This window comes from Gambusia affinis, linkage group LG12 (genome assembly GCF_019740435.1).
Source record: "Gambusia affinis linkage group LG12, SWU_Gaff_1.0, whole genome shotgun sequence".
Lineage (NCBI taxonomy): Eukaryota > Metazoa > Chordata > Actinopteri > Cyprinodontiformes > Poeciliidae > Gambusia > Gambusia affinis.
This window is the reverse complement of record NC_057879.1, coordinates 12,316,254-12,327,952: the sequence shown is the minus strand read 5'-3', so window position 1 is coordinate 12,327,952 and position 11,699 is coordinate 12,316,254. Positions and strand designations below refer to the sequence as shown.

At 40.1% G+C, this 11,699-nt stretch overlaps 1 protein-coding gene across 2 annotated transcripts; it reads right to left on the bottom strand.

Moving 5' to 3' along the window:
- Positions 1-18: 18 nt before the first annotated feature.
- Positions 19-10,658, bottom strand: map6d1 (MAP6 domain containing 1). Of its 2 annotated transcripts, XM_044134415.1 has the most exons (4): positions 10,115-10,658; positions 9,494-10,015; positions 8,462-8,789; positions 1,435-2,152 (listed from the first exon to the last, which is right to left on the bottom strand). In XM_044134415.1, coding segments are annotated over exons 1-4 (930 nt in total). In that variant the 5' UTR covers positions 10,117-10,658; the 3' UTR covers positions 1,435-2,074. The 2 variants fall into 2 exon arrangements, with proteins under 2 accessions (XP_043990351.1, XP_043990350.1); XM_044134416.1 differs by having other exon boundaries at positions 19-2,152; positions 9,494-10,658.
- Positions 10,659-11,699: the final 1,041 nt, after the last annotated feature.

Below are 11,699 nucleotides of genomic sequence, written 5' to 3'. Positions count from 1 at the left end.
TCCTTATCAAAGTTATTTTGAGAAGATTATTCTGAAAATAATTTGTGGGACTTTTAGAAACGTTCTTTCTCCAGTGTGGGATGATGACTTTAACAATCAGCTCAAATTAACAAGAATTAAAGCTCCGAATGCTCTACAATGAGATTTTGACCCGAGGTGTCTTCACATACAGTCAGAGATGCTCTGCAGTGTGTAGACCACATAAATCAAATCACTGTTACGGTACTCCTTACAAAGAAGTGGCTCTGAGGTAACAGTTGCCTAGGCAACCAGTGGAATACCTAATGTCTCATGCTTTTTTTTATGTGGCTGTTTTTCAGGTGAAATCTTTAAATGTGATCACAAGACTACCCAGCTGCTGGCTGAGGAGAAGGAATGCTACCAATACATTCACAAACAGCCTCCACATCTGTCATGCTGTTTTTATAGTTCTTACAAGAGTTTCTTTTACTGTTTGTGAAGAGTTATTACTAAGCTTGCTATTGTAAAAGTCTTTAAGTTAATTTTCTCTGCAGCAGATCATCAGAATATCACTCAAAGTATGTTTTAACGAATCATTTAAGTCCGTTTGATCTCTGTGTGCAGGACGGAAATGTGTTTGGAGACTGTCATTAGTGGGAAAACGATATATTCACAAAATTGTTTCATCTCGGATAAACTTGTCAATTTATCTGTTATTTTAGTTGGGCTTGGATTTAGTAGCTGTGCTTTTTTTTAAATTTTCTTTTTTTTCTTTTTCTTTTTTTATTTTCTTTGGTTTAAAAATATCCTCCCAGTCCCAATATATTTTTCTATTGTTTAAGCTTTGCATTTTTGCTAAGTATTTACCACCAATGACAAAAAAAAATATATAATTTTTAGCTTTTCTGCCAAATTAACCAAATGCACAATTCTTGTTAGTATTAAGTAGTATAAGATAAGTAGAAATTCAAAAGAGCAGAAGAAATCTTATGTTTTTTGAACGATAACAATATTTGTTATTAATCTGTTGCTAAGAGATGAGAGCGTTTTTCTGGTACCAAAGTGACACAAAATATACATCTGATTTTCACTTTGTGTTGAATGTCTATAATATATTTACCGCCAATGACAAAAAAACTAAACATTTTCACTTTTCTGCAAAACTCCCCAAATGCACAATTCTTGTTAAGTAGCATGTAAGTAGTATTTCAAAAGAGCAGAAGAAATCTTATGTTTTTTGAGCAATAACAATATTTGTTGTTAATCTGTTGCTAAGAGATGAGTGTGTTTCTGCTAACAAAGTGCCATGTAGTAAACATCTGATTTTTGCAAAATTTACCAACTAAATTGGTGAAAAATCTTCACTGAATGAAAATATTGCAGCATCTGTAAGCCTATTCCTAACCCTGGTCCAGGTAATTTTCAGATTAACTTAATCTGGAACAAGTATTTCCTACTTTCCTTCTATTAAATCAATAAAGTGACTAAATTAAATGAGGTCACATAGAGATGAACAAAACCCGACTGAGAAGTGAAACAAGCCTAATTAACAATATTTTTATTGTAATTCAACTTTTTAGATCCTTTAATTGCTGTTTCTCTTTAACAAGATCTTTACCCAAAAAAAATTGACTAAACAATAATTTCTTCAAACATGAACTGAATGCAAAGGTAATAAATTATTTTCAGGCAGATTTCTAGAGACATCAAAGGGCAGCATAGCACACTTTAAGCAAACACACCTTATGATAAATCATATTCTGAACTACTGGTGCGGAGTCAAACTGTGCATCAAAGACAAAAGAGCAGAAACACAAACATACAGAGCAGCCAGTTTCTTGTGCATCTATAACCAAAGAGAAAAAAAAAGAGTTTGTTTCTAGACTATTCTGTCACATGCATCTTCATTTTGTAGGAACAAGGAGCCTGGAGGAGTATCAAAAGGAGTGGTTTCTCTCTCTTTACCTGGGATAATAAGCAGCTGCTCTACAGTGTTCACAACAACAACATTCCTTTGCATAGATTCTTGTGTTGTGGAATGGACTGGAAACACTCCCACCGCTCATTCCTTCACACCAAAAAGCGAGCCGGGGTTGAAGAGTCGCAGCAGCTGTCAGATGTTGAAGACCCTCGATCCGCTTTGAAAGACGGCAGATGGGTTCGGGGGCAGTTTGGTCCTCACAAGATGCTCCTGAGTGAGAGACGAAGGAAATTGAGAGATGAGCCGCTGCAGCTTGTTTCAGGAGGTCAAAGTGATGGAGAGAAGAAGCAGCAGCTGTGGCACTGATCCCATGAAATGAAAGGAGACTGGCTGGACAGTGCCGTCACAGAGCATCAGCTCTGCTGTCAGCGTGGAGCAAGAGTGATTGTGTTTCTTTTTCCAACTTAGTGCTGCTCTTCTCATCTTATTGAAGGTTTAAGAAAACCCGTGTGTCTGGAAACAATCGGTCCTGTGCAGCACATGCAAACACCTCAAATCTGACCTTCCACACAAATTTAGTCATTACAAGAACAAAGCCTTCGACTTCTTAACCCAGTGGTTCTCAATTATTTTCTGTCATGCCCTCCCTTGGAATATCATAATTTTTCCACGAGCCACCCATTTAGTTTTTCTATGCCAATAGACTTATATAGGTGATCTTATTTTTAAGCCTTAAGGGTTTCTGTTAAACACCCATAATGAATATATGATTTGCCATAATTTTAACATTATTAATATTATTCAATCAATAACATATATCAGTCAAGTTGGATGTTTTAATTTAGATTGCCTCCCTTCCCCCCAACAGCTAGGGAGGCGTCTCCTCTCCTTGTTTGTGCTAAACTGAACTAAACTAGTGGGTCCTTAACTTCCACACTTACTTTACGTTTCTATTCTAATTATTCTAATTTCCATGTTTTGCCTTTGTGGCTAAATCTGGCACCATTACATGATGGATTAAAATGTTTGTGTTAATTAATAGGCATGATCCTTTATTAAATACGTGAAGAAATTTGAAAGCAAGCAACATCCTTAGGTACTTATCATCCCATAACCTCTTTGGATGTGACTCCCCAGCACCGTAGGAGGCAGGGAAAGCTGTTAGCGTTGTTCAGTAAGTCGGATTGTTGAGTCTGTATTCACCCCCCCAACACACACACACACACACACACACACACGCTGTTTTCTGCTTTGCCTCTCTCCTAAATTAGAATGGTGCTGAACAAGACTGCAACCCGATGCACTTTAACAGATAATCCATCAAACGATGCACTGTTTCCCAGCCCCCCTTCCACTCCTTTTATATTTCCCTGTCACTTATCAATCATATGGTGCATCTTCGTTCTCTAGTCTTATATTTTTTTAATTGTCTCCCCGCCTTCCTTCCTCGTCCCCTTTTTACTCCCTCACCCCTGCTCTTATAACACTGTGCTGCTTTCCCAGCCTTAGAGAAACCTGCCCACTTGGCACCAAGCCCTCCCTCTTGTCCCTCTGTGGAGCCGGTAGCGTGGGAATGGGGATGAGGTCCAAGTGAAAGAACAGGACGAGATGGAGACAAACGGGGAGGAAAGAAAGTTTGGCAGTGGGACGGAGTGGAAAGCACGAGAATGAGGACGATAACTGGAGCGCAGCATGAAAGGACTATGTTTTGCATTCCCTCCCTCTGCTGTGTATTTTTGTGGATGTTTGTTTTGCCAGCAAAAAACCTTCACTTCACACAGAGTATTTCATCTGTGAATCTTTTTAGCGAAATGCCCTTTTATCTCACATTCTGACAGTAGATCCACCAGGCAATTTATAGAAATGTTCTTAGAATCATTTATTGGTATTTCTCGGCAACCCTTATGAAGATTTGCAAGCAGCCTTAAAGTAAATCAATCTGTCATTGCAGTAGCATGATGCTGCCTTTTAATTTGAACACATTAACTTGGTGCGATGATAAACTATTTCCATGCTGAATTCCTCACATATTTCGGATTGTTATCCTGCAGGACTCAAAGACCCACTGTCAGTTTAAAGGTCGAGTCAATTAGGCATGGGTAATTGGAATTTTACCTTAATATTTTAAAAGTAAAATTGATAAACAAAAGATTATTTAAAACACATCGCAGGCTTTTACACTGTACGTGTCTAAAAGCCTGCGTACAACCAAAGCCCCACATAGAAAAACACCTTTGCGACCACTTGCTATTTTAACAAGTAGTTTGCTAAAATGAGTAGTTTATTTTAGCAAATAAACTACTTCTTCAACATGGAAATTACATTAAGCAGTACTCTTCTAAGTAGCACAAAAAAAGTGTATTAAACTATAGGTTAAAATATATTCTAAGTTCAAATATGTTAACACTTTTCACTGTGAGAAAATGTTTAAAACAGCAAAATGAACAATTTTGGTAAAAAAAAACAAAACCCAAAACATCTCTGCATAAAGAGAGAAAAAAAACCTTTTGAATGGCGTTATAGAGATACAGTGAAGTTGTATGACTTTCTTTGGTGTGATCTCCAAAACAAAACATTCTGATTTTGTCCACAAATGTACAAGAGAAGAAAAAAATACAAAACAGCACAGTACAAGCGTGCTGTATGTGTTTTTTGTTTTTTTTTTTTTTTTTTTCATTGCGTGATGTGTTAATCATTTCAAACTGATTAGAAGTGACTTTGTAAAGCAGATTCGCCTGCTGTAGTGGATCGATCCCAGCTCAGGCGCTGTGCCGCCCCCGTGCCGTCCTCACCCCGGCTAACTGGAGTGAAACAGAAGAGTGGGTGAAAGGAGGTGGATTTTTAGAATGCATTGTTCCGGCAGACCATCTAATCCTCTTTGTGCCGTTTAAAAGCAATTGTGAGCAACATTTCCATCATCAATCTTGCTGTGCGTCGGAGATCACTGCGCAGTCACATGAGCTCAGCCTTAAGTCTTCAGGGGTTGGTTGGGGATGGGGGAGCTGCACTGCCTCTCGGAGGACTGGGAAGCAGGCAGGAATTGGAAATGTTTGTCTTTAATTTTAGCTGCATTTTCAAAATCCCCCTGAGTCAGATGTTTTGTCGTGCAGATTACACATCTTTTGCTCGGAATCCTATCACCAAATGTGCACCATGCACACCTTAAATCTGAACCAGCTGTTTTCAGTTCACCTTTCCTTTTGGTTTGCAACAAACTCTCTTTGGGAATCTTGGAGTTATGTTGTTACTTATCTGAATTAAAAAAAAAACAAAACAAAACAAAAACAACCTCTTCCATCATTTAAATAGTTTTAATGAAGAAAAGAGCCTATTAAAGTTTTTAAATGTGTATTCGCAGTCGGTCGGTTTGATCACACTGAAAGCAGGAGCCCTGAAACAGCTTGATGATGCCTGCATTTCACAGAACACCATAAAGATTGGAGAATCCCCTCACAGACCAGTGCAGCCAGCATGCTGGAGTGGGATGTGTAATGCTCGGTCAGACACCTCTGCAGGGGGCTGGTGAGTCAGTAATGAGTTGGCACTGAGTGGGCTGCTGTGGATTATCTGAGATCAACTTGATTTGCCACCAGGCCAGTTTTTTTGTTGTTGTTATTTTTGTCGCTGTCAGATGGACAAATACACAATGCGGGTTATGTGTGGAAAAATCTCCACCGCGGCGCTCCTACACACCGCCAGCAGCACAAACGTCCTTTACCGTATGGGCTGTGATCTCACTGGAACTGGGTCAGAATTATTTTTAGAGTCTCTGTCCTGTCATTGACAGCTCTAACTTTGACCTCCACGCTCATCACACTCAGGACGCTGAGTGGCAAAACGGTTTAACAGAGCAGACATGGCTTGGAAAAAATCATGCAAATAAGCAGAAGGTGGTCTTAATACACTCCCGTGGATTAAGTCTGTTTTTTTTATTTTATTTTCTACAGCATGGAACATGAGGACAAACCCAGAGGTCAATTTCAAGCTTTGCATTTCCTAATACCCTTTAGCTTAATGGAGCAGATGTTGCCACGAGTACAGGCAGACTACCTGACCCAGTCCAGGTCAGAGCGACTACAGTCTCCATGTTGGCAGATGGACTGGAGCACTGTGGGTAGGGAAGAGGGATGGCACTAAACCTCTGGAGATTCCCATAAACCGCCTCATGAACCGTCCAGAAACAGGCTGAACTTAAGACGACATGTAGGCAGCAGCAGATACAGAGCCAGGGAGGCGTCTCCTCTCCTTGTTTGTGCTAAACTGAACTAAACTAGTGAGTGCTTAACTTCCACACTTACTTTATGTTTTTATGCTAATTATTCTAATTTCCATGTAACTAAAAGCTTTTGGCATTGTAAACACAAACTCCCCCTTTCTCCATAATTTTTTTTTTTGTTATTGCTATACATTTTCAATCAAATTTAGGTCTGGACTTTGACTGGACCAGTCTAACGAATGTGTTGATCGAATGTGTTGAGCCACCGTTTCTGGCTTGTACATAAAGGTCAGACTTGTGCATAATTAATGAATGTCCAGACATCAGATTCTCCTGTTGAAAATTTAGATCTGAGGGACTTATGAAGGTAAAAGGTTGCTTTGGACACAAATGCACATTTTTCAGATTTCTATTTGTGAAGCAAAACATTTGAAGAAACAAAAATGTATTTCCACTTGATATCTCTGAACTAGTTTGTGTTGGTCTGTAACACAAAGTCCCAACAAAACAACTCTGATATTTGAAGTTGTAATTGTTACTATATATTGAAGTGTTCAAAGATTAAGCAAAGCATTTCATGTGGAATTTTTTGACATTTTTTTTTGTCTTGGGACAAAATCATTAAGCACAAAATCTTGACAAAAAAAAAAGTACATTTGTTTGAATTTATATGATTATTTCATCTAGCAAATACTTATAGAGAGCAACTCTATAAGTAGAGCAACTGACTCCCTTTATTCACAACTTCCACAGAGCAACTCATTTGTTCTAGATGTCAGGACATGGACATGAGAGCTGCAGTCCACTGTTTGGAAATGGTCCCACAGTCTTTGAAAAGAATTTGTCAGGAGCTTCGGATGGACTTGAAGAAGGCACAGCTGAGTATGAATCAGCAATCCGAACAGCTGGAGAGTCTTTCTGATGAACTGGACAATCTCCAAAGCCAACATGAGAGAGATTGTCTAGAGATTAAACAAGAAGAACTTGGTTTTAAGGACTGAAAATGCTCTGCTTAGGTTGGCTGAATCAGAAGAGGAGGACCAGGACCAGCAGGAGAACCAGGGACTAAGATCAACCATCCGAAGACTCAGTAAGAGTGTAGGTACAGTTTTCCAGACAATGTACCAAACAGGAACACTCAGGTACTGGGTGCCATCATGAATTTTCGAATTCCTCTGGTTGGTCTGGTAAGACTGGTTATTGTGGAATTACTGGTTGTTCTGGTGAAACTGGTTGTTTTAGAATTAGGAGTACTTTTAGGAGTGAAAATACTCCTAAAAGTTTTTTGTTTTTTTTTCTAAAAAGTTACTCAAGTAAATGTAATTGAATAAATGTAACTGTGGTAGTTACTGCCCAACTCTGCTCCTTAAGAACTAGCATCTATTTTTATTTCACCTGGTTGGACAAATTAAACCAAAATTGCGCAAAATTCCCTGCAGTCAAAAATGATGGCAAAATACGAGTTCAGCTTTTTATGAAAATTTACAGATTTAGAAAACCCTATTTCAGTGCGCTTGCGCACCATGGATATAATTTCTTGTTTAGAGGAACTCGACATCTCATCAAGAGCTGATGACTTTGCTGTCAACAAAATTGCTTTAATATTCCAAAGTAGGAATATATATATATAGGAATATATATAGTAGTACTATATAATGTTCTGGGATTTTTTATTTATTTTTTTGTCATTTATCCACTCACTTGCATGTAACGCATATGGGTCATAAAGGCATGCCCCATTCACTGACATAGCATGATAAATTTTATTACAGTTCATAAACAGTGATAAAATAGTCATAAACAGTTATAATATGCTTTAAGAATGCAGCTAGTGAATGGCGTGTCACCATGGCAACCAGTGACAGTTTAACTATGCATAGAGTTGAAATGATTAGATAAAATATACTAAGTACAAACATTTTCTTCCCAATTTTTGATGCATTCCCCAAAACTGAGAGTCCTAAAAATGTCCAGTTTGAAATACGTATGTCAACTGAAGCCAAAGATGAAGGTATTAAGTTGGCTGTTGCAGCTGTAATTTTAAGTAATTATTAGACGTAGGTGGTTTTTGCTGCTAATCCGGACCAAATTGGGAAGTTACACTCATTTCCTTCCCCATCATCCCCGTTCTATTCAGGTCACCGTGATGAGCAAAGCACCAGCAGTGTTACCTAACACGGCGCAGGGCCTGTTTTAAACAGCTGGGTCACTTTGAGCCGTTCTGGGACAGAATGCAGTATCACTTTTCTCAGATGCCCCAGCAGAGAGAGGCCGCCTGGGAGATGTGTGAGGATGACTTTCTGGAGGGGCGTGCTGCGCTTTTCCACCTGTGTAGATGAAGTTCTGTGAAAATGCATGCCTACCTGTCTCTTGGTTGTTCCACTGTGCTCGGTGGTCTCAGGCAGGATGCTTTGCTGGAGGCTGGAGGGGCTGAGGGAGCTGCCGGCTCGCGTGGCAGCCAGGTTGTGCTGAGTGACTGGCGGAGGCTGGATGTTGGAGGCAGCAGATGGGGGGATGAGCTCAGCCTTTTGCCCGCTCATAGCCCTGCTGACCTCTCCGCTGTAGGCGGCCTGATAGCTGGTCTCACGTGGGATGTGGGTGGCCTCCATCCCTGGGCTGGAGTATTGAGCTGTGGGGTTTCTCCTCGCACTCCTGGCCGGCTTCACCCCTGTCCAAGGTCTATACTCTTGCCTGGAGAAAGAGAAACGGATCAATACGCAGCAGCTTTTATAGATTTGATGTTGAAATTGCACATTTTTTGCTTCAAAACTCAGCCAGAAGAATGTTATCAAAAACCAAAAAGAGCAACTACATCACACCAATTTTAAAGTGTACCATCTTAAGTTCATTTTACTTGTTTGCAAAATCCTTTGTAGGCCTTGATCTACAAAGCCTTTGAAACACATCGCTTTTCTGAAGGAACATTTCCAAAACTTGAACTGAGACATCTAACAAGGCCTGACCTGAGATAATGCACTGTGTTAGGAAGGTTCTGTTTAAAATCTTTAGTATCACTTTGTGCTGCACAGAGCTGTAGGAAATATACTATTAGATAACATTATAGTGATTGGTATTGGCATATAACATGTTGTCTGTTGAGTAACCTTTTTTTCTGGGAGTTCATTCCTGAAATAAAAATGCAAATATAAATTAAAGAATCCTTTCTAAGTCATTTTAGTCCATTCATCTGGACCGTTTAGGAGCATTATTGATTATCAGCTCTTCTTCTCCCTCTCTGTGCAGCCTGCTCTCTGAGTTCCAGCATGGATTTCGCTCAACTATAAATAAACTGAACCTCGTTAGGGATGAAAGCAGACATCAGCACACAGCTTTCCTCTCTGGGACGGTGACGGACTGGACAGCGCCTGGTGCTGAAACAAGTAAAAAGCACGTACCTGTAGGAGCTGGTCTTGTTCTCCTCCATCACCTGCTGCTCCAACCTGTCCCCCCGCCTCTCCCCAATCTGCGCCTGGAGGTGGTAACTATTCACCGGGCTACTGTCCGAGGCGCCGTCCCCCCTGCTGCCGCCGTTACTGATCCAGGGGAAGTTATCTTTCCTAGGAATGGGCCAGGGTTTGAAGTCCTGCTTGTACTGAGTGACGCTAGGGAATGGCACGCCCGGAGGGTGGTAGTCCTCCCGGGGTTTGAAGCTGGGCTCCCTCCGCGCCCTGGAGGGTCCTCGGGGTCCATCTGCGGGCGCACGAGGAGAGCCTCGGACGCGCGGCTCAGGGGTGGTGTAGTTGTTCTCCGAGTCGGAGAGCTGCTTGGTGACCGAGCGTACCTCCTGCTCCGCGATGTCCGAGTAGTTCTGAATGGTCAGCGGGACCGAGAGGTCCGATTTGTCGAATTGATTCCAGAAACGAGCCAGGCAGCACACTCTGCTGATGCACGGCCAAGCCATAGCATTTACTCCACTCCTCCCGCCACCCAAAGAAAAGAAAAAAACAAAAAAACTGTTAAAAGAAAAGAAAAAGAACAGAAAAGAAAGAAAAGAGTGATGAAAGATCAGAGGTTACATTCAGACAGAGAGTCGCTCTCCTCCCTCCACGCCTGTCTCCGGAAAGCTGAGCCCATGTCAGTAGGCAGCAGTAGCAGAAGAGATGAGCCGGTGTCGGTCTGTCGGGGACCGTCTGAATATCCCTCTCACGTGGTCTGTGATAGGGCTCCCATTATGCAGAGGAATGGGAGACCAGTTCCTCCCCGCATCTCAAGCCGGATCCCATCGGTGTGACTGGACTCGCAGTCGGAGCCGCACATCCTCGTTGTTCGTCTCTACTTCAGTAGATTCTCACACGCTTGACCACATGATCTTTTAAACAACTTCGATTAGCAGATCGAACAATCACAGTTTAACTGAACGGTGAGGTTACATAACTTCGATGCGGCGCTTAAAGTAGGCTACAGTGGGATGTATGAAGGTGTGAGGACTGATCTGTCTTACTCTCAGCTGGAATACCTCGTGGGATAATATGGAGAACACCATTTCCTTCCATCTAAGTGTCTCAAGAAAACTCGGATCGTTTTATCCTTGAGATCAGTTTCAGTCTCCCAATCATTTATCATTTTTTTCTTAAGTTTTCTTTGTACTCCCTATTAAAATTTTTACTTTTCAGGCCACTTTTAGAGCACGAAAAGCATACTACCCCATACTCCACAATTGAAGTGAAATTATCACATTTATACAAGATAATCCGCCACGTGCACGTACAACAAGATAATACTATCATGTTCAGAAGAGCAAGATAAGTAGCCTATCACGTTTATACAAGATAATTATCATGTTTATACAACATATTATTACATTTATACAAGATAACTATCATGTTTATACAACATATTATTACATTTATACAAGATAACTATCACGTTTATACAAGACAAGTATCACGTTTTAACAAGAAAACAGTCGTGTTTATACAAAATAACTATTACGTTCTAACAAGATAACTATCACGTGTTTACAAGGTGATTCTGACAGAAAAAGCAACTCTTATGATTAAACCTAGCGCATAATCATCAGAGGGATTGCCTCCTGTTGTCAAATATGTTAATTATGGGAAACATCTCACTGTGTGAATAACAAGGGCGAAAAAGAAAGAGAAAAAGGCTGGAAGAGACGATAATGGTGATAATTAAAATGACGTAGATCGTTTTAATTTATCGTACAATTAATTGGTTTATCGTTTATTGCAACAGGCCTAATTATTTGCTTTATAACAAAACATTTTACCCATATTTTAAGTGAAATAATCAGCCAGTGAAACTACTAATTTTCACCTGTATTCAAGCATTATTTAACTATTACAAACTCCTACTTATAGGTAAAAAAAAGACTAATAACTCAGTTTTGCCTTATTTCAAATGTACGAAGATATTTGCACCACAAACTAGACAAAAATATTTGGCAAAATATGTAACTTATGTTTTTGCAGTGAGAAGCAAAGGAAGGGTTTCCTAAACTGCAAAAATATAAAATCTTACCAAGTATTTTTGGTTAAGTTTAGCACAAATATCTCAGCACAATTGAAGTAAGAGAAAACCAATTAATAACTTTTCAGCAAGAAAACTGAGCTGGTATTAAGCAAATAATTCTTGAATATT